At 35.7% G+C, this 26,408-nt stretch overlaps 2 protein-coding genes across 7 annotated transcripts in view; both read right to left on the reverse strand.

The window, feature by feature from the left end:
- Positions 1-971: 971 nt before the first annotated feature.
- On the reverse strand, positions 972-15,656 carry LOC134217174 (TBC1 domain family member 19). Of its 3 annotated transcripts, XM_062695954.1 has the most exons (8): positions 15,441-15,655; positions 15,209-15,360; positions 14,895-15,146; positions 6,407-6,828; positions 6,085-6,334; positions 5,857-5,994; positions 1,635-1,969; positions 974-1,579 (listed from the first exon to the last, which is right to left on the reverse strand). In XM_062695954.1, exons 2-8 carry the CDS (start codon positions 15,242-15,244, stop codon positions 1,324-1,326), a joined length of 1,689 nt encoding a protein of 562 aa, XP_062551938.1. In that variant the 5' UTR covers positions 15,245-15,360; positions 15,441-15,655; the 3' UTR covers positions 974-1,323. The 3 variants fall into 3 exon arrangements, with proteins under 3 accessions (XP_062551937.1, XP_062551936.1, XP_062551938.1); XM_062695953.1 differs by having other exon boundaries at positions 972-1,579; positions 6,085-6,828; positions 15,209-15,313; positions 15,441-15,656; XM_062695952.1 differs by having other exon boundaries at positions 972-1,579; positions 6,085-6,828; positions 15,441-15,656.
- A 5,598-nt stretch (positions 15,657-21,254) lies between these two features.
- The window catches only part of LOC134213009 (bridge-like lipid transfer protein family member 3B), a 48,493-nt gene continuing 43,339 nt past the window's right edge, over positions 21,255-26,408 (reverse strand). For all 4 annotated transcript variants that reach the window (XM_062691456.1, XM_062691455.1, XM_062691453.1 and 1 more), the window contains 3 exons: positions 24,325-24,467; positions 23,808-24,254; positions 21,255-23,681 (listed from right to left, as the gene is read on the reverse strand). In XM_062691456.1, coding sequence (XP_062547440.1) covers positions 23,507-23,681; positions 23,808-24,254; positions 24,325-24,467 — 765 coding nt within the window. In that variant the 3' untranslated portion in view covers positions 21,255-23,506. The remainder of the gene's footprint in view (positions 23,682-23,807; positions 24,255-24,324; positions 24,468-26,408) is intronic.

The raw sequence follows: 26,408 nt of genomic DNA on the forward strand, positions 1-26,408 counted from the left end.
ATCCTTTAAAGTAATCCAAGAGCTCTCTTTTTTCTTCCTTTGTTGACGTAGTAATCATTATCAGTAGTATTGGGAAAAGTTAAATTCCCAAATCGTGCCCCTGGAGCCGACGTTCTGATACTACTCATGATCTAATTGCGACATCAGAAGCTAAACAAAATAGACTTTTTTCAATTCTTATGCTTTTGACCAAAAGCTGTATAACTTGCGGTAACGCGGTGTTCCTTAATGCATATCATTTTCTCCCAATTTAAGATAAACGAAACTGACTTCACAAGACTTCACTGAGAAATCACAAAATAAACCGAATATTCTAAATTATATCACAGAGAACAGACGTTCATCTTCATTCGCGTACTTGTGTAAAACTTTGTACTGGTCATTTTGAAGTGTGTCGTTATGCCCCCGTTGCGCGGTGCTAGTGTGCTGATGAATATGTTTAAAATTTGCCGTGTTTTCCTTTTTAGCGCTAGTGTTCATTCTGAATCGCTCCTAGGCTCGCTCCTAGGTGGCAGCACTACATTGTTTATGAAGTGTATGCCAACGCCATCACTTAGTGAGATTGAGTTTTTATGTCGGGCAGCCTGCGTTGGCGGCGCTGAGGAGCGATTTAAATCTTTACACACGTTTTTACAGAAATTTTGTTCGAGGATCCATGTCTGTTCTCTGTGATTATATTAAGTATTTGAATAAAAAAAGTCTTAATAAAATCGGCAGACCAACAAAGTGGACCGGAGCGAGCGCGCGCGCTCCGGTCCACTTTGTTGGTCTGCCGATTTTATTCGGCCTTTTGTGGTTTCGGCCTTTTGTGATTCGGCCTTTTGTGGTTTCGGCCTTTTGTGCATTCGGCCTTTTTTGCTTTCGGCCTTTTGTAATTCGGCCATTCGTGATTCGGCCTTTCGTAGTAGACCCGTTAGCACATGGTTGGGTATGAGTATGTGGTATGAGGTACTAAAACATCTTTAATTTTTTAATATATTTTTAATATTTTGTGAAGGCTATAGGTAACTAGTAGAATTGCATAATGTATTACAAATGTATTATTATACACGGTGTTTTAATATGTTTGCTGTTTTAACTCATTGCAATAAATATATATTTTCTACAGTTGCGATTATGGCTCATTTTGATTTTTTTATATTTCCTACAAATAATTTTCCATCAAAATGTAATATGAAAATGGATTAGCCATGAATATGGTTTCATCTGTTGCTACCATGACATTTTGAAGGTTGTAACAAAACGTTGTATTATAATAACCGTTTATGCTGTCAAGGTCTTTCGCCATCAGTCATTTTCTAACATAAAAAAGTTCCTTAGCACTCAGTCTCGCGATAAGGTGAGTTGTATTAACGGGAGCACCTTGACCGATGATAAATCCGACAGAATAGCTTCAATGTTTTCCAGTGTGACTACTTGCATGAGACTTTCTCGACGAAAGCTCAATATTATCAGCGCCAGAAGAGATAAGATTTCTAGACTATCATATCCCAATATCAAATCCCACAAAATCAACAGCTGCTCCGGAGGAAGATGTCCGCTGAATGCACGCATTAGCCATTTGAATACCACTCGAATGCTGTAATGGATAAACCTGTTAATGGAATAACTTCAACAGTTTGGCTCATACATACGGTTGAATTTGCAGTTCCCGAAAGTGCGACCACAGTTGAGGTTCGTGGGTTTGGAGAAGCTTTTCGAACAGCAAGCATAAACTAACTATTCCCTGTGGATGAGTATTAATCGTTGTCAAGCGATGGCAATAGCGCACATAGAATGCACGGAATGTGAAGTATAGTGACACAGGATTATCGTACAAGTAACAGAACGGTGCTGCCAGCATGCATATCCCATGAAATGGCACGAACCCACAAGCCGGACCTTCGTATTGCTTCACTTTAGCTGAATTGGTAAACTCCGTTTGAATCATCTGGCTAATTTCCGAATCTCGACTAAAGCATAACATAATCTGGAATTTGAAAAGTGACATGACTAGCTATAACAAAATTACAGGGTTCGGCAATTGAACTGCTACATAAGTGAGTAAAAATAGTATATTAGTAATAGTATATAGAAATTAGTTCTACAAAACGTCGTCGAACCGTGGACACGTAGTTATTTTGATACCACGAGTTGAGTCTTATGATAGGATTAGACGACGGCTCAAAAAGTAAAGAAAACCCAAATAAAAGGTTTCCAGTGTTCATTCCGAGTAAAGAGTGGCCAGCGAGTTCGCTGGACTTGAACCCTAAGAATTTCACTGTCTGGAGTATGTTGGAGGCTGCGGCTGCTCTAAAACATCATGCTTTTTGTGAAAATCCTGAAGCGACATATGGTGGCCTCTGGTAAAGTAACACAAGAGCACCTGCGCTGCCGTTCTACGCATACTTGTACCAAAGTCAAGAGAATGCAACTGAGAAAATCGCATGTAGAATAAAACTGCAATTTTCATTTCTGTCTTCTGGCGGGTATGAGCTTTAAGTAGTTTACTACATCACTGTGGGGAATTTAGTGAGCGTGTAATAACAAATTCAATTTTAGATTGCATTAGCAGTACATATTGGCTATTTCTCAATAACAGTGTTCTCTATAGCAAGGTTCTTAAAGAAGGCAGGATGTAAGCTGGTTGTTTTTCGTTTTGGCAGGAAGCTTCAGAAATAGAAGAGCTGAGAAAAGATAGACTCAATAATGGTATTGTACTTCCAGTTGAAAACCGAAGTGAGCTCTCGCGACAATCGAGTTTTCTCACGTTTCCTTTTGTCGCAACTACGTCGCGACTAGTGCGCATCATGGCGCACGACGGTGGCATAGATGCGCACTAGTCGCGATGCAGTTGCGACATCAGGAAATAGGGAAAAACTCAATTGTCGCGAGAGCTCACTTCGGTTTTCAACTGGAAGCACAATATAAGCTAGAAAGAGAAAGCATATACCATGCAGGCCGTGTAGGGGCGGCATGATGAGACAACTGACTTTTGTCAGGCATTTAGTGCAGGGTTGCCACATATACAGATTTTTCTGTATTTTATAGATTTTTGACCTAAGGCTGTGACCAAGAATCTGTATATACAGATATACAGATTTTTGTGAAATTTACAGATTTTACAGATTTCTTGAGGACTTCAGTACGGAAAATTATTTTAAATTACTTTTATGCTTCTCTAAAATGATCTTATTTGAAGCCATTCTGAGATTAACTAAACCGCAGTTTAAAAATACAGAACTTGTGGTCTGTGGTAGGTTTTGTTTCTTTATTGGCAATTTATTCAGATCAATGATTTATAAAGTCGATCTGATTATGTTCCGAAAATTTTTCAGAAAATATTTTAGGAAAAGATATTTTATTTACAAGATAAAGATTGTCGCTTCGGTTCCCTTTGATCTGCTGTCCGAAACATGTTGGGTACCGAACTGTCAAATCGTATGTATTTTTCCTTCTTTGACATTTAGCACCCTATCCTCGCCAGCAAAAGACGACAGCGACAATCTTTATCTTGTAACTAAAATTTCTTTTACTTTACCACATGTGGTCTCAAAAAACGCCATAATAATAATACTAAAGAAAGAAATTATCATGTCCGAAATGTTTTGAAAAAGTTTATCAGTATTTCTTTTTAGTGTGTCTGAATATTAGTTCAATAAAGTTGTTATGTATGTGGCTATAATGGATCTTTGATACATGTTCTTCGTAAAATAATAAACATTTAACCTTGAGAAAACAAACATTGCTGCTTGTATTCCTCTATTTGTAATCCTTAGAAAAAAATTGCAATTTTTTTTTCTAAATATTGACATACAGTTCCGAATAGTATTTCCAGACTTTATCTTTTCACAAATAACTTTGTTTAAAACGTGTTTGATTTGCTTCAAATGGATACAGATTTGCAATACAGATTTTTTGGCTTGAGATACAGATATAAAGATTTTCTGGGGAAAAAATACAGATTTAAATGTGGCAACCCTGATTCACTGTTCTTAGCTTGTTACGTAAGCACGCGAATTGGTGTTGTGAAGGAAGATAACTTTGAATTTACTTGGCTACGACAATCACTAGACTAATGAGAGAGCTCCATTACATTGAAATCATTTATATTTTGCATATATAAATATAATTTACGGACTAAATCATGGAAATAGTTTAGCGGGACAGTTATGCCCAGAAATATAGTCCATGCTTGCAGATTTCTACGCATATCAGTCCCACTGAGTAGTCGATTTCTTTAATGACTAGTATGATCGACATATCTTGCCTCATGCTTCATTTTTTAAATTTTACTCTTCACGTGTTTGAATGTGTTAGATTACAGTTCTATCACTTAGGATGGAAATCCTTAAAATTGGTCATTTTTACCACTGATAGTGGACAGGCTTGAAAGAATTGATCAGTTAATACCATTCCTACGAGCATCGCTCGTTTGTATAACTAAAAGATTCTTCCATTAAGATGAATTCATTTCCTGCGAGACAGATATGCGTAGAAATTTAACAATCGGACAAACAAACTAGATGTTGCTTTCACTAATTTTTCCAAAGTTCAGTATTTTTGTTTTCGGAAAATATGCATAAAAATAGATCGCTCTGAGATAAAAACTTGAAAACTCCAAAAACAAACATGGGACAATTATGCGTAGAAGGGTAGTGCGGGCCTCGTACGATGCGTTCCTCGATCGTCTGCGACGAGTGGTTGAGCTCAAGGACAAAAAAGATGAACTTTACCCGTAAACTTTCAGAAAGTGATATATCTTGTGAAATTTAATGAAATTGAAATGAAATATTTCTGTTTTGATCAATTTTTCTGATTATTGTATTGTATGATTATTATACTTCAATAGTCGGCCCCGGTATTATGGTCTAAAAGGAGAGTTTTCCATGAAAAAGCACGGGGTAGCTTCTGAGAAACAAAATAGCCCGCAAGAATGAGGTCATGGCGATACTGTTAAGCTGAGAAAAAACCGTAACGAACATATCCGCTGAAAGAATGAAGAAAATCCATCCAGCCGTTTTTGAGTTAAGCGGATACGAACACAGACCATTTCATTTTTATTTTATAGAAGATATATGTACGTATTGAACGTTTCACAATGGTAATTTAGTCAATCGATTTGCTTTAATTATTCAGTCAAACAATATCTTTGCTTAAGTGTATACGGATTTCGATGCCCACCCCACGGTATTAGCATATCTTAAATGCGTGTATTCTTTGAATTTATTTTTAAAATTTACACTTAGGTAGTATGTGCTAATAATGCACTATTTGAATGAAAATGGCTGTGTGATATGCATGTTAGTTCACGCTAATATGCCAACATCACGCTAATATGCCAACAGGCTGCCAAGACATTGACTTTAGGCTAAGCCTTCTGGCGCTTTAGCCTTTCAAAAATTGCTTATTGACAAAACAAATAATAATAATAATAATAAAATAGGTATAATTGGCCGTACAATACGAGGGGTACAAAAATCATTCCATGGGATCTAACAGTATTTCGCTACCCCTTGGTGTATTACAGCAAGAGAAAAAAAATGAAACATGATATTCGTTTCACGTAAACTTAAAGCACAGACAAACAGACATAACACATTGAAAATTCACTCATCAAATTCGTCGTCGTACAAACACTAACGACATCTGCTGTTTTCACTTAGTTGGGCAAATCACGAACCAGATGGCGTTAGTGAACAAACGTCAAACTCGAGCAAATCCGATGCGCGCGCCACTTGTGACCGATTAGCCAACTAATGATTATTTAAAATAACCAGTAAAGCAGTGAACGATGAGAATTTCATGAGTGTTATGTCTGTTTGTCTGTGCTTAAAGATTCTTAGATTAAAAACATATGTTCATTGTAGGTATTACCTGATACAACACATCCTCGAATACAAAATATCGATCGTCATTAGTTGCCGTCAACTGTACATCTTTGAAAACGAGTTTATCCACTATGGACTCCGTCGTCAGAACCGACTGCTTCAAGCCCTCCCAATGCTCAGTATGCTAGAACGAAACACCTATTAGTAGCAATGCAAATCCCACTCACCTACCTCAACGATCCTAAGGATCAATCAACCGAATAAAGACGCTTACATACGCTTCCACCTGGCTGCCAAGTACGTAGGCCCAAAGATGTCCCCGCAGGGGAGGTGGAGTAATGCCTTTCTTCAGCGCTTGCTGACATAGAGGAGCATGGCGCGTCTTGAGAATCTTCTGACATGTGACCGCCCAGTCGGTGCCACCGCCGTTATCGTTACGCAGAAGTTCAGAGAAATGCAATCGCAGTTCGAAGAGATTTTTCACCGGGAGTGAAATGTGCGAAAATTCCCACTTGGGAAGAAAACTGAAAAACGATTTGATAAGTTTAAGTTTGCTGGCTATTTGTTGTGACGAGAAGCGGAAATATTTTCTGTACTCTGTTTCGTCCTGTTTGACGGGGCCTTTCAGGGAGAGAAGAACATCGAGTAAATCTTTCGGAGCATACACCGGTCTATAGTTGGTCAGATCGATCTGGTAGTTGCTTAGTTCGTCCCATTTAGTCAGAAATTCTTCACGATCTGTTGCGGAACGTGTCTGTCCTTGAAGCTGAGCTTTCGATTCGGAGCACATGGAGTTAAGAGATTTACGAACGCGTCTTTCCCATTGGACACCCGCCCGGCGTAGATAGTACAGCGGATCACTGGACGGTACCGTTTGTTTTGTTTCTGTTTTGAGGGAATTCCTAATCAGATGATAGATAACATTGCGAATTTCGGTTTCCAGACCGTTCGCTTTTATGGCTGCTTCGAGGGTATGCTTCATATCGTCCTTGTCTACTTCGGGTGAACACGCGAGCTTCTGAAAGGTCATATTTAATGGGTTCGGCTCACTTCAGTATGTCGCATCATTGGAGCAAAGCAAATGAGGGAGAGTTACTACGTACTACCTACTTCAATTGGTTTATACTAAGTTTAGACTACGGACTAATAATATCTTATCACTCCGTAATATAAGCATAGTAGTACCTAAGCTGCTCCTAATGCAAACGGATTCAATAGATTATTACGATAAATTGATAGGGCTACTCTAACGATTATAAGATTAATATCAAATAAATAGGATTAATATCAAATTCAGAAAATGAAGAGCCATTTAGATTGTCCAATTGAATTAGATTTGTTCTAATTTTGTTATTTTTTCTAAGTTGTTGTCAGTAACATGTTAGCAAAAAAAACCAACCGCTTTTTTTTTCTTTTGGAATAATATAAATGATATGATGATGATGGTAGTGATTTTGGGATAGCACATGGAACAGTTATGCCGATGACACATTAATATTATAGCAATGACACACTAATTGTCATTTTTTTACCATGCTGTGCTAACTTAGCTGTTTTTAAATCTAAATAATTGAACTGTAGTGTTTCTAATCTAAAATAAATGAAATTTCTAACTTGAAAAATCAAACTATTTTCGGCTGAAATGTGTTTTAACGAGTTAACAAGCATTTTGAAATTGGCGTCCTATATGCCTTGCCGGGTGAAATAGAAAAGCGTCACCCAGCCCCCACTTTGTTTTTGTGCTGGCGTTAGGGCCAATGGCAAATGACAGGCCTGGTAGCGAGTCACTTTTTAGTGACTTGGTCACTATTTCGAGTCTAGTCACTAAAAAGTCACTATTTGCATCCAAAAGTCACTAAAGTCACTATTTTTCGGAAAATGGTCACTAAAGTCACTATTTTCGCATTGCCTATAAAAAGTTTAAAATAAAAATCATTTGTACCTACCTACTATTATTATCAGTCAAATCAAATGTAAATCTGGTAGCAATATATTATTTTGGAAAATATGCAACAAAGAAGTTCCAAGTGTGTTGTGAAAATCGTGGGGTTATTTCCGATTTATGTCAACTATGATCTTTTTCTTCACGAATGGAATTTGTTAAAATGCTGGCTGGCCTCGAGTATAGAGTACAGATTTGAGAAGTATTGGAACCAGAACCACGGATGTAAAGGGTTACCGCCGCCGGGGTGACAATGGGTCAAATGGTGGTGAGAATGGGTCACTTTTCCACTGTCACTACATAGAAAAGATTTAATATATCTGAGGACATGAAACTTAATTATAAGAGACCTTTTTGAACGATTTTGTTATCTGACCTCCGCACTGTCGGTGAGAGCGCTGACCCCCCAGACCGATTGTCACCCCCGACGACGGTATTAGGAATAAAGCGATTGATTTGCACTCCGTATATATTGGATCCATTTGATATTACAAAACATTATCCGGGGACTTTAATGTTATCCGATGACTAACTTATATAGTCGAAGTAAATAAGCAAATTATATATTTTCGGAAAATTTAGTAAGTAATAATCAAAGAATAAAGATTGAATGAACATAAGAAATATCATATACACATCACAGAGCAGAATTTACTCTTGAACATTGGCGAAGCCAGAGGTGACACCACTCGTTGCAAGCACGCTGTAGTTCACAAAGGCAGCGTTCCTGCGCCAAGGGGTTCCTATCAAATAACAATATCTAACCCCGCCAGTAGTAAAAGGTTGTAAAATCCGTTTATGATATTTAAATCCGCAATTAAAAATAATTAGGGGAACGGTTCGGCACTTCATCTCATAGCTTCTATTTCCATCCCATCAAAAACACAGCAATGAAAAGGTATTTGATTTGTAATTTATTGTGTAATTTTTTTCAGCAGTGAACACGCATGTTAGCAAAAAGAAACGGCAAGATTGGTGCTGTGAGATGTGAGATGGAAAATGGAACAGTTCCCTTATATTCAAAAGTTTTTTTAACTCGATATCATTTGGCCACCCATTTGTTATTAACTTTAATACTAAAGTCTGTCATTTAGATTTTTTTTCTTCTTATTAAAGAGGCTTTCAGCTCTTGGCTGGTTCACCTCTGGATTTAGAAAATATAGTTAATTAAAATTCATGGATTTCTAATAAAAGAGCATGTTTTTATTAGATTTTCATTTTTTTTTTCTCAGAAAGCCAAAATCTCAAAAATTTAATTTAAAACGGGTCAAATCGTATTTTTTTAAATTTCATAATTATTTTAACCTTCGGGGACTCGCGCCGTTGTAAAAAGTACAACAGGTTCGAAAAAAAGCACGCTTCTCGTCCACAACACAAGCGGGACTGCGTGAGCGGTCCAGGATGAAGCGAATCCCGGAAGGTTAATTACTTCATATTTTTTAAACAAATGGTCCCATCAAAGATTTATAAGCTTTGTGAGTGCAAAGAGTTCACCGTCTAGGAATCAATTATTTTATATCATTGTTTGGCTGTTATACAGAAAACTTCGAGCTCATATTAAACAACAATTATTGTTGTTGTAATTATCAACATAATTTTGTGACACAACTTGTAACTCACTACGCGTTCCCGTGACGCCGGGTAGATACCGGGTAGTCACATTCTTAGCTTCTGGCTGATCCAACGAATACCATCCCCAATATCCAACTCCGTGGTACTTATGAGAGTGTCACTGGTCTCTTGCTTGTTTTTGTCTTTTCTTAATTTCTAATAGCATTTTAGATTTAGTATTAAAAAAATAAAACACTAGTTTGCAATCTACGAATTATACCCTAACAATGCTAATGCAACTTGTAGTTCTATACCCGGTTTAAAACTTTATACAAAAGTCACTATTTGGTCACTTTTTCTGCAATTGAAAGTCACTATTTGGTCACTTTTTCGTCATCGTTGGTCACTAAAGTCACTATTTTGAACGGCATTCATCGCTACCAGCCCTGAAATGATGATAACAATGTGATAACAAACCGCACTAGATGTAACATCTTTCCCCTTTTCTAGAAGCAACATTGCTTTCCCCTTGTTATGAGAAGGATGGGCAATATGCCCTAGCTAAGTAAAGACTGCTTTAATGTCTTGGCTGTAACGATTTTCATTAGTATTTTTACCTCATGCAATGGTTAAACAACATAGCTAATCGATGGCCTTTTAAAATTGTAGAAAATCTCAATCATATTGATATTATGAACATTTTAAAAAGTAGTGATATTTCGTTGCCGGAAAACTCATTAGGCAAAACGCCTAGCTAGCTGTCAGCTCTTTGGGAACAACGCACCACGCGTCGACGAATTAGTATTCTGGTATGAACAGTGTGGAGACGCATAGTACATAGTAGGTTAGTCCCACTAGGGCGTTTCGCCTCGCCTCGCAAAGGCATTAGATAGTTGTGAAATAACATTTCAGATTCATATTTCGTTCATGGCAATGACTTCTTGTTCGCCTCGCAGGTTCTACAAATGCTTATCTAAAATCGACAAAAAAAAGAGAGTATACCATATGAAGGTCGAATACAAAATCTTATTAGGAATATTATTTGAAAAATGCTTCAATGTATATATTAGACCTCTTCATGAATTAAAAAAGTTTCAAAAATTCAACACAGAATCAGTCAGCACAGAATCACAATACTTATGCTAAAATAAGCCATCTGTCAAATTTTCAGCTAATTCGGATAAAATTTCGAGGTGGCTCAAGACGATTTAGTGTTTTTGGGCCATTTTCAATTTTGAAAAAAATGTAACCAGAGATATAAATGCTAAAAATCATTGCAACAACCTCTAAACGGAAGCTTTTGGTGTGCTCTACTAGTCTTGTGAACATTGCGATTCGTTCCGTTTACGTTTTGACCATGTACCTAAAAGTGATTTTCAAGCTTTAAAGTGCATACAAACACTGTTTCCCCTAAAAGTCATTGCTAATTTATATTATTATTATTTCTTTTGTACCCTCGACATTTAGGTAATATGATTGCCAACGTGCGATTCACCGTTAAATTCTTAAAAATCAGAAGCTGAACATTTGTCATAAATTTACACGTTAGGATTTCGTCAAACAAGTAATTCGAACAAAGACGCATTGGTTTTCGATGACATTTGATGCGTATAACAAACGACTTCCAAATTTAGTTCATTTCACCATATGTCTTTATGCTTTTACCATCGAGTGCGTCGTAGTAACAAGTAAAAGCAAAGCTTTTTTGTTCGAACAACAATGGAAAATGTTTTTGAACTCACATTTTTGGTTTTTCTTTTTCTATAGAAAACATTTATTTGTTTCCACCAATGTGAAATATTACCTTGCTAAATTTTTTCTTCAAAAAACGAAAAAAAAAATGAGGATAACCATGGTGCCGTCATATGCATATTTGTCTCATGATTTTCTATGTACATGGAACAGCTATGCGTATAACGGCAGCAGTAAACTTTGATGTTCGGGAAAAGTAGGAATGATTGATGTGCATCTCTGAAATGGAATCAGAAATTGCTTAGTTAAACTTAAGAACAATTTAGTTTGTAAATTAAAAAAAAAAGTTTAAAGCCGAAGAATTTTCTTGGAAATTTCTCTTGAAAAGTTCGAAAAGTTTCCATTGGAAAATCCAAAGAATTTCTCACAGGGATTCATAATGGTTTCTTTTGAAAATTCAAAATTATGCTTCTTGAAGCACAAAAAAAAACATTAGCAATTTCAGAACAACATCCTAGTAGCAGAGAACCTGGAAGAGGACGTCGGCTTCGTGTTAGACCTCGCACTGGCTGGCTGTGTGCAATCGAGGAAGATGCGCGTGCGGCCAGTGTGCAGAAAAAAAAATTATAATTACCTATAATAATGTTATAATCTCTATAGATTTAGTGAACACTGTTCGCGTGTGTCACAAACAACAATAGCGGGGTTGAAAATTTAATCGGGGTGTGAGTTGCTGCAATTTTGGTACCATGATTTGTTAGAATTGATGACATAAGATATTTAAACTAAGACAAAATGTACAAAAAGGAGAAAGTAAAATAAAGCTAAAAGCATGAAAACACGTCTTAACTATTACAGACATTTTTTATAGGGTAGAATGGGGCAAGATGGGTCGCCTAAGGCGAACCCTAAATGTCTCAAAACAAACACATTTTAATTCAACTTTCACGTGGGTCTATAAAAATAGAGGTATGAAATAACAAAAACTCCACTTTTTATTTCATTTTGAGTCATTGCATGGTGTCTTTGTCCGAAGAGGCTTATTTTCAAAAAATCAGAATATCTAAAATACCCACCACAAAATATAGGCTTTCTTCTTTCACCTAGGTGCATTTTTAAAATGTTCTATCGGGGGCCGTTTTTCTATACATTTGGGGGGGGATGGTTCGTTTAAATCGGATAAATCATTTGAGATTTCTATATAGTGTTTGCACTAAAAATAGTGAAAAAATAAAAATTGTTCTAGATCCCCCGATAGAATATATTAGTTTACCCACCATAAGGAGGATATAGTTTTGCGTGGTAAGTGTTTCAGAGGTACTGATTTTTGGAAAATAATATTTCCCCATAGAGACACCGTGATTAAAGTAGATGTCTATTTTTCTGTCAATGAAACCATGACGGGGTAAGATGGGTCTAAGATGGGCAAGATAAGTCACCCTTAAATTCTGCAATTAATATTATTTTTATACCAAATATTGAATTATAGATAGCTTTATTGCCAAATTTATTCAGCATAACTAAGCAAACGATCTACCATTATTTCAGCCCCATACACGTTATGTATCTTCCATCTCGTGCTCTTGAAAAAAATATTGAAAAAGCACGTGATTTGCAAAATGACCGATTTCTGGCTTCATTCTATAATCACCTTAAAAAAGGATTTTTAAGCTTTGGATGAAGAAATGGCTTTACAATGCCATACTCTATCAAAATGAAATTTTATCATAAAATCGAGTGACAATAAAGTAGAACCAAATTATTCCTCATGCAAAGTCATAATCTCCACATTGAAATGTACACGATGCTCAAAAACGGCCCATCTTGCCCCGCTTAACCCTATCTTTATTATAGAAACTTTCAGTCGAGCACGTTTTATCTTTATTTTAGACTTTCAGACTAGCACTTTTTGTTACATTCAGTGCAATTCGCTATCACTTTCTTGATCATCGTCGGTTCAGATTAATAAGGTTTAGAGACAAATTAATTGCTTTTCTTCGGCTGTACGAACAATCATTTTTGTTAAATATGTTGGATGTTGTTCATACACAGCACATGTTTTCGAAATGGTCAAATTGATATTGATTTAGCGATAAAAAAATCCACGTGTCTTGATGGAACTCAGACCTACAACCTCATACTTTCTAGATAGGCGTGATAACCCCTACACAACAAGACCACTTTAAGGTCACATTTGCGTTCGGGTGTGCCACTGCGACCAGTTATTAGATCTATTTTAGCATTACCCGTATCCTTAGTGTATAATTGCATGTCGAACTACTTCAGTACTATTGAGAAGCAACTCAGTAGTTGTTTCCATACAGATTTTGTTTTATTTCTTATAAGCTTAGAAACAAAGTAAACGAAACATCTCTCACGATATGCTGCATATATCTGTAAACACAGAAATCAGAAGTTAGACGTTTTATGTTTTCTTTCTGAATTCAATTGCTAGAAAGAAATCGGTTAATTTACTGAATTGTGTAACAATTAGTATTTCCCGCGTGGGCTTGAGTCAAAACTTGGAGGGAGGGAAGTTCAATGTGACATCGAATGTACAAGTAGCAAAAAGCTGATTAATCCACCTAGCGGTTGTGATACCTTTCTCGTGCATAACAAAAAACAATAACAAAAAAAATCTGGCCAAACAATGGAGCAGGATTCCCTGTCGAATGCATCTTATTGCGGGCAAATCGGTTAAGGGGAAGTGCCAAAAAAATGACACATATACTTCACATGCACACACAGACATCACCTCAGTTTATCTGATTTTGAGAATGAAGTTTGTAAAGTTCGTTTTTGAATGATCCTATAGTTTTACATACGCTCAGTATGTACGAGAAAAGCAAACATGTGATTAAAATCTGATTGATGTCCCCGCAGTTCAAAAGCCACAGTTTTTATGTTCCTATTCGAAACTTCATTTCATTTTTGTATATTTTTCGGAAATTATTTTTACTTGGACTCGTCTATATAGACGTACTGACGCAACTCAAACCATATTAATCTAGATAACAGGAATAATATTAGCTAAAATGCAACTGACCACGTCCTGTTCCCATTTGTGGGCTGCGACGCAAATAAAGATGGAAAAGTCTAATGATCGAAGGTGCTGTTAAACTAAAGTGAAGTGAATGAAATTTACATAAGTAAATCATATCTGTATCACTTATCTATACTATAATACTACTGTGTTTAAAAAATCAACGCTAAGCTTACTAATAATAACACTTATAAACCTAGCTATTTTAATACAGCAATTATGAATACCAGGGAATCAATTTTCGAGAAACGCCTAACAATATACCCTTTGTCGTCAACAGAGTTTGTTATTGACAAACGCATCACACAACAAGCCTTTATCAGAACCCGAACATAATATAACAAGAATTGTTTGCCTTGCATGCTCTGAAAATTCCGAGAATACGACGCTAATTTTGTAACCATAGTTAGATTCTCGAATATTTTCATAAAACCAGAAACTGTGATAGCATAAAACCGAAATTTGCTGTAGAGATAATGAAAAATAACGGGATGAAAAGTTAGCAACAAAATTTACTTCTTTTTTGTTGCTGACAAAATTTTTCGGATCTTTGTCTTTATTATCTCCGACAAAAACAAAGCTTTGTCGTTGGTTCTCTTTTGTCGCTTGTTTCGCTTGCGCATTCAAGAAAAATTGATTCCCTGATGAATACCTAATGATTATACAATCACCCGTATTCTTGGTGACGTTCAAACGTACTTTCGCACGAGACAGGTAATTGGCATTCTCGTTCACGCCAGACAAATCCAATAAGGAAACCATATAAACGAATCGGATTTGTTCGAAAGTTTCGGCCGTTCGTAAACAAGAATAGTGGTGAATACTACATCATCAGCAAGGAATCAAAGAATCCCACCTGCACCATCTTATATAAACTGCCATAGATTTTCATAGCTTTGATATCTTCGGACAGCTTCAATGCCGTATGATGAATGCTGGCATCCTTCAATTCCTCCATGTGTTGCTGTTGAGCACCGTTAGCCTGACAGGATGGACTTTTGGACGGTGACGAAGACTCACTGGATGCGGCTGAACTGCCTTGTTCGGTTTCCTGTTCAGCTTCTAGAGCGACCTCCAATGCTGCCACCGTGGCTGGTTCGATTGCGAGCTACAAAACCACTGATTTTATTTGAACGGTAGTCTATTTATAACGACCATCAATCAACTAACCCTGCTATCCCTTTTTACTTCTGCCCACTCTGGCATCGTCCCGACGATTTTTTGTTGCTGGGTTGCGCGACGTTTTTTTTCCTTCCTTAGATTGGCAGGTTTCTTCTGGGATTCGGAGAAACAACGCAATAAATATCAACTGTTTTCTAGAACTGTATTGGGGACACGACTTGTATTAGTTCGAAGGGGGTTATTTTATTCAATAGTTGCAGTTGGATAATTAGAAACGTACAATTCTTTACCAACACCAAGCTATACTATACTGAGTTTCCTACTAATAAATCAACCAGAGGGCCGAATGATGGAAATAGCTGATGATAGATGCGAAAAAAACTGATTTTTTTATTTCGTGTTTTCTTGCACTATTTTACTTTAATGAAAACCAGAAATGCCAATAAAAGTAAACTGCTGTGAAAACGGTAATAAACCATTATTGGTATGGCATAAATAAATACCTCGGTTGCTGTGGAAATAGCTGCGTAGTGTCCTAGAAAAGGAACGGGCACGAGGTTGACGGCATAAAATAAAGCTAATGGTAGCCGTCCTCTAAACGGGAGATATTATTTCTAGACCAACATTTGAAAAGGGCGTAACAGCCAAAATTTATTCCTTCTGATTCTCCGTCTACATATATAGCTTTATATGGAGACGAAGAATCAGAAGGAATAAATTTTGGCTGTTACGCCCTTTTCAAATGTTGGTCTAGATTTGTATTATTGGACCGTACCTACCCTCTTAAAAAGGTTTTTATCACACACCCTTAATTAAAAAGTTAGCATAAAGTTCAAATTTTTCAAAAAATTTAAGTGCAAGATATTTTCCTGGGGTTTTTATTCAACTTTCTACATAGTACGATTTACATATACGAAGGTCAGTTTTTACACGATTACTTTTTATGTTTGGGTCGATTGTGACATTCGGCCGTGGATATCCAAAAATTTAAATGTGGGAGGCCTATGATAATTTATACAAAGATGATTAAATATTGCTTAATCGATTATATGTCTCAGAAGCGAGCGGCTTATTGCATGCCGAAATTAGGAAAAAAAACCTGATCAATCCACCACGCGATGTTGGTGCCTTTCTCGTGCAAAAAAAATACTGAAAAATATGAGTGAGTGTTTTTAGCGTGTTTTGAGTATAGAAAATAGTATTTTGGCCATAACTTCTGATCCCATAGTCCAATCTGGCCAATTTTCAATAGCAAAAAATGGGAGAGGATTCTCAGTCGAACGGAACTTGTTGCGATTCGGCCAATGCTAAGTTCCAAAAAGTGTGCCTACAAAATTTTGTACACATACACACACATACATACATACACACAAACAGACATCACCTCAATTCGTCGAGCTGAGTCAATTGGTATATAACACTATGGGTCTCCGAGCCTTCTATCAAAAGTTTGGTTTTGGAGTGATCATATAGCCTTTACGTGTACTTAGTATACGAGAAAGGTAAAAAGTAATCCTAAATTAGAAAAAAAATAATCCACCTAGCGGAAATGGTGCCTTTCTCATGCATTTGGGAAAAATATGTATTTTGGACATAACTTTTGAGTCCATAATCCGATCTGGCCATTTTTTAATGGGAAACAATGCGACAAGATTCCTAGTACCTAAAAAAATGAGTGATTTTTTTCGCCCACATGCATACACAACACACAGACAGACATCACCTCAATTCGTCTAGAAAATCATTTTTGGAGTGAACATATAGCCTTTTCGTTACACCTTGGTGTTCGAGAAATGCAAGAACCGAATAATCCTCGTAGCGGTAATGGCCTTCCTCGTGGATTATAAAAATAGTATTTTGGTCATAACTTGGGATCCCATAGTTCGATTCGCCCAATTTTCAATAGGAAACAATGGAACAGGATTCCCCGCCGAATGCAAGCTGTTGCGAGTAATGAGCTAGACTTTTTGCGAGATTTTGGTATAAAAACAGTATTTTTCCCATTCTGGGAATTGTCGATACCTCCCCATCCTAAATTGAAGCGTAGCCTTCGCAACCGCCATAAACATTGCTTTCTGGCAAATGCAAGTATCAATCCGCGTATAAACCGACATCAGTTGTTTTTGAGTTTGTGCTGGGAGACGAAAAGATCTGTTGTTACCCCTCTCGGGAAAGGCTTTTTGCCTTTTGCCTTTTTGCCTTTGTATACATTATTATGTGGTGGGCGTAGAGCCAGAGAAGTCTAGAAAATTTCCAATTCGAAAGATTTTCTTTCCCCCTCAACCGAACCGGAAATCGAACCATAGACTTGGTGATGAATTTCCTTTACCGATTAGCTCATCATTTCCCTTTCTGTTAGTATCATGCTGCTTTCACATAAATAATACCAGCCAATTTGAAGAAAAAAATGTTTTTATTTTTACTTTTCTCGTACACTAAAATTATAGGTTCACTCCAAAATCGAATATTTGAATGAAGGCTCGAACACCTATAATTGTAATTTTATTGAATACGATAGTGTTATATGCCAATAGACTCAGCTCGACGAATTGAAATGATGTCTGCATGCGTGTGTATGTACCTATGTATGTGTTTGTACACCAAATTAAGACATTTTTTGGCATCGATGAATTGGTTTTCCTACAATTTGCATGGAGTTGTTAAATGTTGACCATCTTCTTCTTATTCTATGGTGTCTACTCGAGATCTGGGGGAAAATTCCCTGAGTTTCCAATTTTTTCCAGGTTCTAAAATCATGTAAAAAATCGGTTTCTGAAGCAAGTCAGAATTTGTAAATGTATGCGGGTTATGTATCTTAATTTTATCGTAATAATATTTGTTTGAATACAGAAAACTTGGAGAATACTAATTGTATTGACTACTCGAAGAGATTATTTCAAATACTTTAAGTTCTTGCTCGATTCACTTTACATCTGAACACAAAATATCAGCTTTATCTCCGGGTTGCTCCATTGAAAGACAGCAGTAGAGCAGCCAAATTTAAGATTTTTTGTTACAGGCAAATTTGTTAACAAAAATATTGATTCGGAAGGATATACTCTATGATAAATTCCTTTTCAAAAAGGTCCATTGCGGGGGTGCTGAGATTGCATTTTGACTTGTTTTACACAGGCTTTGCGAAAAAATCTTTGTTATCAACAAATAAGCACTTGTATCAGGCCGCGATGAGCTTGTTTTTGTGGCTTGAAACGATTGAGACAATAGAGATAATAAACCAGTCTTTATCGTTTTCAATTGAAATTAAAACTAACTTCAAACTCTGCGTTTACTTCTTTGATTTGATGAGATGAAGAACTTTCTTGCAATACCTCGAATTATCTTGTTTATCTGCTTGAGCGGCCATTTCAATTCACCATTGGCCTCTACATCACCCGAGTAATTTACCAAGACTTACTTAGCTTCGTATTAAAATTGACTAAAATTTCTCGAAAAGAGGAATATGAAGGCGATTTGGTGGATAAAGCCCCTTTTTAATTAAATTATTAAAAGGTATACTTTAGTGATATTGATATCTCGATTTTAGTGGCGACTAGTCAAATTTATTCGATACTTTACAGAACCAACTATCAACTATCATTTGCCAAATCACACCAAGCGCCAACAAAAAATTACCCATATAACGGCGCAAGCTTTCGTTTTTCAGATTTAATAGAACTATCGGATATCAACTGAGGACATCTTACAGCAAACTTACGTATAAATTTATATAAAAAGATTTCCGTTTTCCTTAAACTAATAAAATATCACAAGTCAGTCAGTTTAGCAGAACCCCGACCAAATGGTAGTTGACTTTTTATGCTTTCTTTCTCATCACTGAGAGCAGCTTTGAAGTCAAAATTACTATATTGTAGGTTTAAATTAAAAACACAACGCCACTAGATTTGTGCAGACTACATGTTGCGTTTGTATTAAACTTAATAAGCGTTTATTTTTACCATGGCCTAAAAGCGAAACAGAGCAGTCAAAATTATCATGGTTATGATTGTTTTAACTACAATCCAGTATTAAAATTTACTATGCGATGCATTTAAAATAAAAATGAATTTGCTGTTGATATACCTTATTAAAAATAGTATGTATTTTGGAAATTTAATGAAAATGAAGCTCATATATTTTTGTTGTTTATTTTTCTAAATTTGTATATTATTACACAAATGTATTGAGTAAATTATATTGCACTCTCGTTTCCACTTGCATATAATTATGCAAAATGTCTCGATTAAAAACAACAGGATAAACTCCGATAACACCATTCTCCAACCGCAACATCTCGATGGGAATAACGAACCTCCAGCGAGAGCTAGCATCGTGACAGAAATCAACGCAGAATCTAGAGAAAGCAAAGGTTCTCGTCAGCATTCTGGTGTTTTATCGGGAACGGGACACTGTGTCGGTGGAATTCGGTGAGATTTAGTGGCAGCAGCTATGGTACTTCCATCGGAACTAACATCGGTTTCTATGTTGGTGGTCATTTGATCAGAGTCACTTTAAAGACGACAGAAAAAATCTTTGTCTTGAACCGAACGAAGTAATCTGTATTATGATAAAAGCAAAGAAATTGTGTTTTTTATTCGACGCTTATTAAACTTTAATTAATACTTACCATAACGCCCAGAGTAAAAAATGCGAAATTACGGCTCAAGAAATACGCAATGTAATTTATTTCCACCGCTAATGTCTCTTCACACAGTATGGCGGCTGTGATTGAATCGCAAATTTTCATCACTACGGTTCGTTTTTATTTTAACCGTGAGCATGGTAAAATTAACAACTGTGTTGTAATTTCAAAAACATACTCGTTTATACTAACAACATAGTGAAATAGTTATATAAAGAGCTTATCGATAGTTAATATTACTTTAACATTTTTCTCAGTGAGACTTGTTTTTGAGAAAATTTGAGTTTATAGTCCGCAGCTACAAGTCACTTGTCAAATTTGTTTTCTAGCAGGCAAATCAAATTTCTAAATATGTAATGGCGACATTTATTCAAGCCGTGGCAACACAAAAAATTGCTAAATTCAACGATTTCTTCGTTTTTGAATCTTTGATAATATACGATAAAAAAATTGTTTCACATTTTAATTGTTGTCATTGACAAATGAAATGTTTTATTTAAGTTGAAATAGCAATAATAAAATTAAAATTTGCTTTAAATGTATTTCAAAAATAATTCCCAGATTTCACAGAAATTTCCAAAGTTGACATTTGTACGACCACGCATCACACAAGAATAGTTTCTTTTTCTTCCTCTATTTAGAAGGGAAAATGTTATGATGAAACTGGAATTCTTTGAAAATCAAAACTCACTATTTTCGATGGAATGGTTTTTTATACAATTTGCATCGAAGTTTTAAATTTTGATCATCTCTTCTGATATATATAAAACAAAGTTGGAATTTGTACGACTACGCATCACTCAAGAATAGACAGCTCAATTTTTTGCTAATTATTATTAATATTTTTGCTATATTAATATTTAAAAATCAAAATCCAATCTCTTCGATGAAATGGTTTTTCGTACATTTAGTATGGGAATTTCAAATCTTGATCGTATGTATATTAGACCTCTTCATGTTTTCAAAAAGTATCAAAAATTCAACCGGTCAGCTCAGAATCACAATTATTTTGCTAAAATAAGCTTCCTGCCAAATTTTTAGCCAATTCGGGTAAAATTTCGAGGTGGCTCAAGTCGATTTAGTGTTTTTGGGCCATTTTCCATTTTGAAAAAAATCTAACAAGAGATATAAACGCCGAAAACTATCGCAACAACCTCTATACGAAAGCTTTTGGTGTGCTGTACAAGTTTTGTGAACATTGCAATTCGTTCCGTTCCCGTTTTGTCCATGTTAAAGTGATTTTCGAGCTTTTAAGAGCATAAAAACACTGTTCCCCTAAATGTCGTTGTTCTACAAAATTCTTGAAGTATCACAACATTTTGAAAACATGAATTGCTAGGAGGATTAATATAGGTTTTTCTAATCGTATATCTATTACACTCTGCATGAAAATATGAGACCCTTCGTCAATAAAAAAAAAGGTTGGATGTGATATCTGTATTATACAGCTCTTCATTTTATACTGCGTGATTTTTCTCATTTTATTGATTCTGATGAATATTTCAATAATTGCAATAATGGTAAATATATGAATCTGGAAATTCTTAGTTGTTCTTGTTTTTAACATCCGTCGAACATTGCATTTAAATAGACATTATTCGCTATCCTATGATTTTTTTTCTCTTATGCCCTAAATTTAAAATAAACCCATTTAATATTGTAACCTAACCTTAACGCTTGTCCAGAAATATTTTCTAGAAAATCATTTCCTAGAACTTGATAACCATTTCCACGAAATACATTACCAATAAGAGTCTATCATTTCGATTTCGATTCAATATTTGATTCAAACATTCGCCTTTATATGAGGCGAAACTATGATGTTATTACTCATTCAATGTACCTGCGTGATTATTGTAGTTTACACTGATTTTTATGCTTTCATTGGAAATGACATACCGGGGTATGGCACATTCTGGGAATTGTTTTTCTTGAATCAAACTTTTGGGAATTGTTTCCGTTGGACTGTTATAGCATCTCAAGAAAGATACTCGTCATACAATTACTTTTCTTTTCGAAATTCGAAGCTATTATTAGAAATAATATAGAAGATGAAAGAAGGTATTTTATTTTTAACAAACTACAAAAATACACATGGATTTATTTCTTTGGTTATGAACTAACTCAATGAATAAGTCTTTTGTTCCTAACGCAGACGTTCAGTTGGTTCCTAGTTTCGTACCGGATGAAAAATTTAAATGCCAACCTTTCTTACTCTCTTATAAAAGGTAGGTGATCGATACAACAGGAAAGGCTTGCGTACATACTTTTAGTTAGAGCTTATGCTAGCATCTATTTTTTGTAACTGGCCTATGCAACTAAAATTAATATCACAAGAAATGACTACCTATTCGCTAACACCAGGAAAATTAATCGTACTGATTAACATGGAATTTTTGATCTATTGCTTCGCATAGTTTGAGAAAGAATTATGAGCGGTGTTTCTCTTTCTTGATGTACAGGAATAATAGGATACTATACGAAACTTCCTCGGGAGTCGAAAGTAGATAAATTCTTTCTGCAGAGTGATTTAATAGAAAAAATGAGCATATATTTCAAAACGAAACAAATTTTAAAAGTAGTACCTATTGAAAACGTGAATGATGTTAATAAGGAATGTCATGAAGTTACTAGAAATTTAATAATTCAAAAATTTGTACCTGTTTCAAACCAAATTATGTTAAACAACCATCAATCGGGGTAATAATTCTGAAGACTCAGTTCATCATACTATTTTTTAAATACCAGGTTAGTGCACGGGAACGGAACTGTACACAGTGAAATCACATTTATAGCGACAGTTAGATTTGGTCTGTGTTTGAGTCAGTTTGGTATGAAGAGGTTCGCTGCTTCGTTGTCTCCAGAGCCTCTGCAAGCTCGAGTTTATTCAAGAGGTCTAGCGAAACACATTCTTTGCAATAAATGACTGGAATATTGTCTTTTTGTTAAATGACCTGACATTCCGTTTTTTGTTATTGATTCTTTAATGGTCTTTATACGTATTGAAGCAAACGAAAGGATTCCGAACCATAACTACCTTTGGAGTACATCATATAAATATCCGATTTATACAATGTATTTCTCTGACTAACCTTGTTTGCCGACTGCTTACTCATACAGGCTTTACGGTGGGTGATTAGTTGCTTTCTATATGTTTAATGGTGCTTTTGTTTCGCTTCTCTTTCTAGGGAAACTGTTCCATCCTTCATCTCAATGTAACAAATTCATCCCATCGTGAAATAGTAAGTACATATAACAATGGACCAATTTCGCCGGACTTTTTGGATAATCATGGGAGTAATGAAATGAAGAACCGGAACAGTAACCCTGATTGTTGTTTTAATTTGGAATTCTTTGTTTTTTAGATAACTTCTGTTAATAGCATTTATTATGCCATGCTCATACTAAACCCGTAGTTTGGCTTACGTCATGGCCTTGCACATTATACTCATTTTATTCGAGTACAATTCTCTAGTATGAACAAAGCACAATCATCTATCGAAGACTGTGTTTTTCTGTAGTGTAGAGTTTGAGCCAATCAAAGGAAAAATATATCATTAGTAGAAAGAAAAGCATCAAACTGCAACATGTAACAAACAACTGAATCTCTGGATGCGACATAAATCAAATCCACGATAAACCTTCCCTGGCTGATACCACTAGAATGGGTTTTCACCACAGCACTGTATGCAGTCCATGCAGTTGTGCTATCTCTTGCCATCGGCTACGTTCATATGTGTGTCGCTCAGGGCCGTCAGTTGGTTCTGCAGAGATCGAATCGTGTCCATCAGAGTACGTTTCTCCTCCAACAGGGTGCTCACGTCATCCTGAGCCGCTTTGAGATACGTACGAAGCACTTCATTTTCTTGTCGGAATTTTACTCTGAAACAATTATAATGTTATGATTAAAATGCAAACAATGAAATCCTAATACTAAAGTTGCCATTCAAATACCTAATACCTATTATATTTGATAGATGAAAGGTTTCTATAATACTAATTTCTTACTTATTTGCTTCGGATGCCTTCTCGTTGCCACTCAGCTGTTTACGTAAGTTTTCGTTATCCAGCTTAAGTTGTTGCATCACTAACTGTAGTGACAGTACTTCTCGATCACGTTCTTTTCGGTTGGTGTCCCTATCGGATCTTTTGATCGCCATTGGGTGAACAGCTTCTTCTTTATCTATTGGTTGCAGATAGAATACACCGGCTTCATCGCGGGTTATTAACATGCGACCTATTGCTATGTTCATGGGAAGCGTTCCTGGCGACGTTATGTTTACCGGTGGACGATCTTCGATTAAGTTGATCTTCACATTCTCCAATATCACTTCCATTGGGATTGGCGTTGGGATAACCTCATCTTCGGCCAGATCTCCTAAGCCCACGACAGTGCTCATCGATAGTTGCAGGTTGATGTTCTTCACTTCAACGTTCAATTTTCGCTTAAACCAACTACAGAATTAGACAAAAGAATATATATAGAAGGACTTATAAACTCTTCAACTGAGAACTACCATATTACCTCTGGATGGACTTCTTATCCGTGATGTTAAGAGAATCGGCCGGTAGCGTGAGAGTTTCCTCTAATCTAATAGCGACACAAGGCGGTGCTTCCGGGTTATGCGGTGCAACGTTCCATGCTCTACATCTAGTTCCAAACTTGGTCTAGTATACGTTGGTGGATGTCAAGTTCATTCGGTTTGGTTGAATTTTGAAAAGGTTTTTTTACCAAGTGATTGATGTTTAATTACACAAACAGAAAGCATACATATTTCCAAATGAAATCCGAAAAGGCAGAGAATACAGAAAAAAGCAAAATTAGTCATTGAAGGAAATTGGTTTCAATTTACGGATTGCTCTTAATTCTAATAACAAATTTGTCAATTCAATTTGAAGAAAGAGTAGACTGGAATGGTTCATCAGTAAAAAAAACGTATCGAAATCAGGAAAAGATACAAAATAAAATGTTCATCATAGAGAGAGAAGTGAGAAGTTATTTCCGAGAGCAGCGTTTATAAATCTATTCTAGGTGATAGAATCTAAATTGATTCAATAAAAAAAAACAAACACTGAGATAGTGATAATAACTGTTACTGTTTTTCAATAGGTGCGATTACAGGATACGATACTCATGCAGAATATGGACCTAACTAGATATTATTCATCGAAACTCTAATATCTGGTTGTAGATTACCATTTATTGTAAAGTTCATCAGCTCAGTTAAATTCAAGTAACTTGGCAAAACTTTTGCCTTCCTATGCAAATATGTTTAAAACACAGAGTACTTCAATTCACTTGAGTAATGAAAATGAAGCACAATGCTTCTAGGCTATCTAAACTACGTTGATAATCTTGTTTGAGCGTTGATCTCATGAGTAAACCAGTAGGACAAACCGTTCAGAGAAAATCACGAAGTTTGTCTCAATTTCTTAATTGTAGATTGATACTGAATAACTAATGCTGAATTGGATTGAAAATTTCATTCGGTAATAAAATTATGAATTATTTTATGAGTTATGCTTTGTGTAGAGTAGTTTTTCTTTTTTTTTTGTAGGTACATTTCCAAAAAAAATATGCACCTTCTTACTCAAATCAAGTTGATAATTAGATTTTTTTTCAAATGTGTTAAATAATGAAGATGCAAAAATTAACATTAACAAGATTGAGATTGAAGTTGAGCAACCTGATCCAAACGAATTGTAATGTGTAAAGCAGAATACTGCATATGTATTAAAAGTTGTACAAAGGAGCAGATGCCCAACAAAAACCAGTGAAAATAAAAATGACTATACGGTTGTATACTATTTGTGAACTATCGTGTCTAACATACGAATCATTTAATGTGAAATGACATAATTTTGGCAGGTTTATCTTTTTATCGGCGAGGAGTTTCTTTTTTCAATATCCATACCAATCTGAGCACTGCCAATAATAAGAACAAACTTCCCAAAGCCGGTAATTCTTTTATCGAAATATGAATATGTAAAATTGTATTACAATACGACAGTGCCTGTAAGCAAGCAATGTGAAGTTGTAGCAAAAGCTGTAATAGTGATATCGTAGTTCATTCTGCTTTAGATATTTTTTTGTAGTTTTGTGTAATAGTAATATGTCAATCGACCCTGTTGTTTCATCAGATCCAAAGTCGCAAATGTAGACAAACAGTTTTGCACCGTTGGACGAATGTTTCAAGCAGCTAAATAATGTATGTTGCACTTGAAACGCTGTCCCCATAAATAATTCCTACAAGAGTCTTATGTCGATTTTGATATTCTTTTAGAAATAAGCTTAACATTGCATTCTGTTACAGCAAAACAAATGTTCTAGAAATTTGGAAATCAACCCCCACTTGTGTTCAAAAATTTTGATTATGTTCCATTTATAGTTCTACAACAGCGGTTCTCAACCTGGGGTACATGTACCCCTGGGGGTACCTTTGCTGGCCCCAGGGAGTACCTCGAACAAAAATGCATAATGGCGGATGTATTTAAATTCCAATAAAAGCACATTCGTAAAGTTTTGATATTTTTTTATTCTTATACTTTGTATTGTACATAATATGCATGGCGATCGGTAATTCAAAGACTTTTGAATCCTGTCCATCC

Source organism: Armigeres subalbatus, chromosome 2 (genome assembly GCF_024139115.2).
Source record: "Armigeres subalbatus isolate Guangzhou_Male chromosome 2, GZ_Asu_2, whole genome shotgun sequence".
NCBI classification, from domain to species: domain Eukaryota; kingdom Metazoa; phylum Arthropoda; class Insecta; order Diptera; family Culicidae; genus Armigeres; species Armigeres subalbatus.